Genomic DNA, 7,137 nt, shown 5'->3' with positions numbered 1-7,137 from the left:
CGCTGGCCTTGCCCTTCTTGGCCTAGCTTCAGCCAAAGGTGCCCGAGCGCTGGGCTGGCCCGTTTCCCCCAGGCCGGGCTGGATTCCTGCCGCTTTGGGGCTGCCCTGGAAGGGGGCTACGCTGGAGGAGCAGCCCCTCAGCCGGGGGCAAGGGCTAGTTCCTGTCCTTGTTGGCAACCGTTTGCAGCGGGGCCGTCAGACCAGCAGCAGTGGTGGGATTCACGGCGCATGGCTGCTTGCACGTGAGGAGGGAAAGGCCTTCACCGAGCCCAGCCTGAGATCTGTTTCTGGAAGAATGTGGCCGCCCCCATGGCCGATCCCTGAGTGGACCGGGACAGCCTCTGCCCTCCGGGGGGGGCTGGGGGTGAAGAGGAAGGGCCCCTGGAGAAGGCAGGCAAGCCAGCCTCAACCTCCCAGGCCCTTGGGGGGTCTGATTCCAGGAATCCCTGGCCCCTCGGAAGAGTTGGGGTGCCAAACCCCACCTCTGCAAGGGCTGCCCCCTGCAGACCCTCTGGATCCCGCCGCCCCACGCTGCTTCCAGGGTCAGCCCCGGACTCCTGCCTGCCTTCGGGCCTGGGCACCCAGGAGCCTCTCTTAGCTGTAGGAGGCTGAGCAGAGGAGGCAGGTGGGGTCTGCCCCCACTCCCCCAGAGCCCTTTCCCTCCCTCACGGACGCAGGGCATCCGGATGCTCTTGGCGCCCTCTGGCACGCACCACTCGAAGCTCTGGTGCTGCAAAGATTGAGGTGCCCCCTTGAACTGCCCTCCTGGAAGCGGGTGCAGGGTCTGCAGGGAAGGGCGGGGGTCGCGCTGCCAAAATACCCCCCAGTTGTGGAAGGCTGAGCCGCCCTATTCAATTTCCTCCTTGCGGAGAAAGGCCCCTCTGCACTGATCCGCCTCGTGGCCCTTCCCAAACCAGAAACGCAGCTTCTACGGACTGAGGGAGAAAGACAGAGCGCAAAGAAGTGGCTGCATTGCCCAGGATGGCACTGCTCGTTTTTATGTCCCCTGCATGAGGACGATGCCTCTTCCGGTCTCCGTGAGAGGGCATTTCCCCAGCCGAGCGAGGGAGAACGTGAGCTGGCACTCCTGTTGCCAGTCCTGCCCGGCTCGCGTCGTGGTGCCCCCCGCTCCGAGCCACGTGGGGAGTGGACCAGCCCTCCGGCCAAGGCACCACGGCCCAACGGGCCCCCGAGGACCTGGGGCATCCGCTTGCTGGGTGGGAGCCGGGGGGGGAGGGCTGGTCCACCCGCAAGCCTCAGGAGGGGCTCCTGGGGTCCTGCTGGAGGCTCTCGAGTTCCTTCCACACCTCCTCAATCCTCTCCATGGAGAGCCCGTGGATGGTCACGGACTCCTGGTACGCCGAGAGGACATCCTTGGGGATGCCCCAGACGCGGAAGGCCCCGTCGTGCCGGTGGGGGATCCTGGCCGCCAGCGTCAGGAAGCCCAGGTAGACATCGTCGAGGGGGAAGACGGGCAGCTCCAGGGAGGCCTGGTAGAGGGCGGCCAGCACCGGCCTGGACATGATGAACCCTCCTCCGGAGGCGAAGTTGGGGTAGTGGTTCTTCGGGTAGAAGTCCCGCGAGACGGCGTACTTGCCCCTCCGTATGACCGCTGCGTGGAACCGGATGTTGCCATGTATGAAGTGGGAGGCGTTGGGCGTCCGGTGGAGGTACTCGGTCAGGACCTTGGGGTTCACGAAAAGGTCGTCGTCCCCTAAAAGACAGCATGGCATTGACACCCATGGAGTTACAGGAGCCGCAGGTTGAAAAGGGCGGGACTTCTATCGCCAGGTGCATCCACCATCTTGACTTTCTGGACACCCGCCAGTGGATGCCCAGTAAAATCCCAACTTCTACAAGGGGGCCATCCAGCCTTTCCCCCCAAGTGAAAGCCCGCCCTCCACCATAGAGCCATGGGTCCCACTGTTAGGGCTGAAAAACTCCTAATGGTTAGTGGGAATCTACCCTTCTGTGACCGAAATCCATTATTCTAAATCTTGCACTCTGACTTTCTGACGGCTTTCAGGTATTTGAAAAGGACAATCAGATTCCCCTCGTTCTTCTCTTCTCCGGGTTAAATGTACCCTCAGCTTCTCCATCTCTTTTTTGAGGACTTGGGGTCTAGCCCACCCCCCACCCCACCCCACCCCCATCATCCCTGCTGCCATCCTCTGCGTCTGTTCCAGTTTCTCTCAACTCCTCTTCGGCTGTGATGCCCAGAACGGGACGTGGCGTTTAAGCAGGGGCCTGACCACGGAAAAAGGGGTGCCAGGTGTGCGTTGGCTTTAGAAATGGCCGAGGAGCACAAGACATGGTGGCTGATGCACGCCGGATAATTGAGAAAGCTAAAGAATACCAAAAGGGAGACGAGATGTGCTTCGTTGATCATAGAAGGGCCTCTGATCGGGTCGATCGGGTCAAGCTGTGGAATGTGCTCAGAAAAATGGGAATCCCAGAACGTCTCATCGTATTAATGAGAAAAGTATATAAAGGTCGGGAAGCCACAGAAGATGGCAAAAAGACTGGCTCCAGGTTGGCAAAGGAGTGCGAGAAGGCTGCCTACGCTCCCCTCATTTATTCGACCTCTATGTTGAATACATATTAGGGGAGCTAGAGTGGAAGAAGATGAGTGGGGTTTTAAGGCTGGAGGAAGAAACAGCAATAGCCCATACTATGCTGATGAGGCTGCCCTCGTGGCTGAAAATGCAAAGGATCTGCGAGCTCGAGTAATAAGAGTGAAGGAGCACAGTGAAGAATGGGGAAAAGATTAACTATGGCAAAGATCGAACTAACGGCAACAGGCACAACAACCAGCCTTAGAACTGACAGTGAAGGTATCAAAGTGGTAGAGAGCTTCTGCCTACTGTTGGTCAGTACCTATGGTACTGTTGATCAACCATCAACAATAAAGGAGCAAGCAGTCAAGAAACACGCCGCAGAGGAGCCCTTGACAGAGCAGCCATGAAGGCCTGGGAAAAGATATTCAAACGCTGTGATGTGTCTGTACCTGCAAAGATCAGAATTGTGCAAGCCATGGTATTTCCTGTGACCTTCTATGGAAGCAAAAGTTGAAGGAATAGCAGACTAGGAAGAGTGTTGACGCTTTTGAACTTTGGCATTGGAGGAAAGTCCTCATAAGACCGTGGACAGCCAAGAAAACAAACCGTGTTAAAGGCAACACCAACTTAAAGGCACGTAATCAATCAATCAATCAATCAATCAATCAATCTAATCAAAACAAAATGAAGTGGAACAATTTCTCCTTGTGTTTGGAAATTCTACTTTGGTTGATTCAGGTACTATTTCTGAGCCAAATATTCTCCACCTGGCCAGCTGATGTTCCTAAGATATTAACCTGTCCCTTCAGCTCTTCCGACGATGCACCCACAGTCGCTGTAACTGAGTCCCTCGGCCTTGCTGCCAGTCGTCCTCTCCTTTCCCAGCATTATGGACTTCCCAAGAGAGCCGGGTCTTCTCGTCCTGAGTCTGAAGTAGGACCATTCGAGCCGGGTCATTGGTGTCTCGAGTGAGAACTCTGGGTCGATTTGTTCGAGGATCCATCGGTTTGTCCGCAGCCGAGAGAGAGAAGGCTGCTACCCCAGAGGCTCCCGCTGGCTCTCCTTAAAGGCGTTGGCATCACACAAGGTGCCCAACCCAAGTTCCCCTTAAGAAGAACGCCCGCCCTTTCCCCCAGGTCTGCCCCTTCCCTGCGTTCCTTAACTCAGGTTTACGTTCACAGATGCTGACGCTGCAGTGATTTAATGTCCTTAGTCATCTGCGTTGCATTTGATCACAATTCCCCTCTAACCTGTTTCTTTAAGAGTAAGGTATTGTGCAAAAGTGTTGCAAGAAAAGTGTACCTTTTCCCTCTTTCTCTCTTGCGTATACGCTCAGTCAGCCCCTTTATCACATTCAAAGGAGGTATGACTGAGTAAACCCTTGCTGGGTTCAGACAACCCGTTAAGTCCCAAGGTGAACCCTAACCCAGCTCCACGGGTGGCGTGAAGGCGGGTTCTGGGTCCTCCTGCACTTAGCTGGGCGCAGAGAGCATGGACGGGCCCCGGCTGCGCAGCTCCTCGTCCGCCTACCTTTGAAGACGTAGGCCGCTCGCTGGCAGTGCTGGTGGACCCACCGAAGGAAGCAGCGCTCCTTGAGGGACAGGTTGTGGTGAGACTCTGCAAAATCCCACATCAGGATGTCGCCGAAGGTGTGGCTCTCCAGTCCTACCAGCTCAGCGTCCTTGTCGCTGGACGCTGCCCCCAGGAGAAACAGGGGCTGCAGCCAGAAGCCCCCCACCTCCGCCGGCCGGGCCCAGGTGCGGCGCAGGGCGGCCCTCTTGCTGCCGGAGGCCGGGTGGGATTTGATGGCCAGGAGGAGCAGCGGGGCCCTGGCGGGGCCCTGGCACAAGGCGTCCCTGGCGATCACTTCCTGGCACTGGTAGCGCTGCAGGTGGGGGAAGTGGGCTTCGTAGAGGCTGTGGTTGAGGAGGAAGGTGGAGGTGCCGTCGGTCAGGGTGGTGGTGCGGCTGTCCTTGGCGACGGCAGGGGTGCCGGGGACCAGCTGCCGCCTGTGCAAGCTCAGGTACAAGACGACCGAGGCCAGGCTCACCAGCGCCAGCCCCCCAGACTGGTAGCTCCTGCGCATTGTGAGTTGGGGGAACCTGGTGGGAGCCAAAGGCGTCGATTAACAGAGAGAGGGGCCAGCCCAAGCTCCACCCGGGCAAAGTCCCGGAGCCCCCTGCTCCTCCAGGGCCGGGCTCTGCTCTCCCACCCCTTCAAAGCAGGTCTTCTGCTCCCTCCGAGACCCTTCTGCCTCACCTGGGCGGGTGGGGCGACTCCAGGGAAGGGCTCCTTCTATTGGCTGGCTGGTCAGGGCTCCCCACCTCCCCTCCTTGCTGCTTCCGCCACGTATCTGGAGACCGTGCCCGGCTGCCAAGGGAGGCAGCCGCACCTCAGGCATCTTCCACCCATCCAGAGGAGGCAGCTGGGAGGTGCTCCGACAGACTTCAGCCTCCCCACCCTTTCCCCAGAGCAGCTTCCTGGCCACCGATGGCAGGACCTGGCAGGTCTCCGGAGAGGAAGCCGTTCCGGGGCCTGAGAGCCCTGCGAGGCGAGGAGTGGCACTGGGAGTGGCGCTGACCCTCGCTGCGGACAAAGGGACGCGGCGGCCACGGCCTTTCTCAGGTGGAGAAGCTCCTCTCCGGACTCTTGCAGAACTGGGGCTGCAACCCTCCATCTCGCCCGGCAGTTAATCCCCCCCATCTGTCCAAAGGGCTTGACCGGGAAAAGAGAGCCAGGAGGAGAGCCAGCAGTTCGGCAGCCTCCCTCCCCCCGGGGCCCTCCGGCGTTATGGCCCTGCCAGACTGGTCAGCCCAGAATCGCCAGGACACCTTGGGAAGGCAGTCCCGGAGGGGTGCTGCCAGCAGTGGGCAGCCAGTGTCTCCACCTGGGCGAGGCCGATCCCAGGACCCCCGCCCGCCTGCCCGCACCCGCCGCCAGCCTCCCGGGCCCTGGGGCTCGCCCCCCCCCCGTCCCAAGCAGAGGGCGCTTCCAAGGTCCAGGCTCTGCTCGGCTCAGGTGGCGGCTTCCCCCCTGGGGGAAAGCGAGTTTGCCAGCTGGGCTCTGCTGGGCTTCCCTTGCCGTGAGCCCTGGATTCCCTCTCACCGTGTCTCGTGTCTGGTCCCTTGGACTGCTGGCTGTTTTGGATTCCTGGTCTCGACCTGAGCCGAGCCTGTGACTGTGCTGGCAGCTGCTGTTGTGAGATCCAGGTAAAAGGGACTCTTTTCTTCCAGCGCTCCAGCTGACCCTGCCTATCGCTGTAGCGTGGCAGGCACTGGGCTTGCTATCTCGGGGGCCGGCAGCAACCGGTGTCAGCACAGAAAATCCAGCTGTGTTGGGGGTCAACTCTGGGAGATTCCCTGCCAGTCGGCAGGCCAGCAGGAGAGGTCTCGCAGCGGGAGGTCACGAGCCGTTCGGCTGTCTGTGCAGGGGAGCTCCCCTGCCCGCTCCGTGGCTGGGCACAAAGTGCAGAGAGGGCTCGTGTTGGCCTTCTGTCCGGTTGGCTTTGCCCGAAGAGCCAAGGTTGTCCAGGAAAAATGGGGAGTGGCCTTCCGAGCAGCGTCTCTGGGCAGGAGGCTTTGGAGCCCCAGAAACCTTCCCCAGGTGGGTCTGCAGCCACGGGTTCGGATTAAGCACAGCTGCCGTTATGATTGCTGGGAGAGAAGTCAAGCCACCGTTCACCCGATCATTAGGAGTTCACTGATGAGGCATTAGTTTACTGTATAAACTCAAATTTCAGTTTACTAAGGTTGCTTTGTCTGAGGGTGGTGAACTGTGTGATTCTTCGGAAGGAGCTCAACTCCTGGGTCACTTCTCCTCTGTCGCCCAGGATGTGGCTTGCTCACAGCCACGGAGGGGCAAGGTGGCCGGCTGACCTGGGGACAGGTGAATGGGAAAGACCTCTTCCTCCCTCGGCACCCTCCTAGGGCCAGGGATGACGGGGCTCGTCACCAAGCCCGACCCGTCCACAGGCTCCAGGTAGCGAGATGCCAGCCGCGCACACAGCCAGTCCCTCTGGCACAGAGTCCTCCACCCTTGCGCATTTCCAGGAAAACAGAACCCTCCTTTTTGACCGGGAAAAGCTCACGGGCCGGGATGTCCTCCCCTAGCAGGGAAGCTGACCGGCCACTCCTCCTCAGCCCGGCCTCATCTTCCAGCCACAGTTCTGGGGATAAAATGAAGCGGATCCCCACATAAACCATCTACCTGGAGCTCTGGGGAGAGAAGCAGGACGTAGATCAAAAAATAAGTTAATGGAGACTGTCCCAGGATGGCATGTCCTGCAGAAAGAAGAACTGGGCAAGAAACAGGATTGCACATGAAATGAATGGACACAATTCATGCCCAGCTGAGCCAAGAGGGAACCTGGGCAGCCATTATCTTCAAGAGGATGGCCTTGAAAGACAAGCAGGGGAAATCCTTGCGGGCTGATAATTCAGTTTCTTATCAAACCAGTTTAGCAACAAAAGCTTGGGGCTAAGACTGGACAGTGAGATTTTGTATCTTTCTTCATAATCCCAGGACAAGAAACCAGAGGCTGAAAGTACGAGGAAGCAGACTGTGGCCAGACACCAGTGAG

The 7,137-nt window shown here is 58.9% G+C and overlaps 1 protein-coding gene across 2 annotated transcripts; it reads right to left on the bottom strand.

Moving 5' to 3' along the window:
• Positions 1-545: 545 nt before the first annotated feature.
• On the bottom strand, positions 546-6,270 carry LOC112543393 (acetylgalactosaminyl-O-glycosyl-glycoprotein beta-1,3-N-acetylglucosaminyltransferase-like). Of its 2 annotated transcripts, none has more exons than XM_088142138.1 (3): positions 5,664-6,270; positions 4,089-4,660; positions 546-1,714 (listed from the first exon to the last, which is right to left on the bottom strand). In XM_088142138.1, exons 2-3 carry the CDS (start codon positions 4,642-4,644, stop codon positions 1,257-1,259), a joined length of 1,014 nt encoding a protein of 337 aa, XP_087998264.1. In that variant the 5' UTR covers positions 4,645-4,660; positions 5,664-6,270; the 3' UTR covers positions 546-1,256. The 2 variants fall into 2 exon arrangements, with proteins under 2 accessions (XP_087998264.1, XP_087998265.1); XM_088142139.1 differs by lacking the exon at positions 5,664-6,270 and adding an exon at positions 4,818-5,008.
• Between the last annotated feature and the right edge of the window lie 867 nt (positions 6,271-7,137).

The sequence above is a fragment of the Python bivittatus genome, unplaced genomic scaffold (assembly GCF_059951505.1).
Source record: "Python bivittatus isolate LINGU-HERP-01145 unplaced genomic scaffold, Pbiv_v1 ctg000370_np1212, whole genome shotgun sequence".
In the NCBI taxonomy this organism is placed as follows: domain Eukaryota; kingdom Metazoa; phylum Chordata; class Lepidosauria; order Squamata; family Pythonidae; genus Python; species Python bivittatus.
Note: the sequence above shows the minus strand (reverse complement) of the source record. Positions and strands in the feature narration are given on the sequence as shown.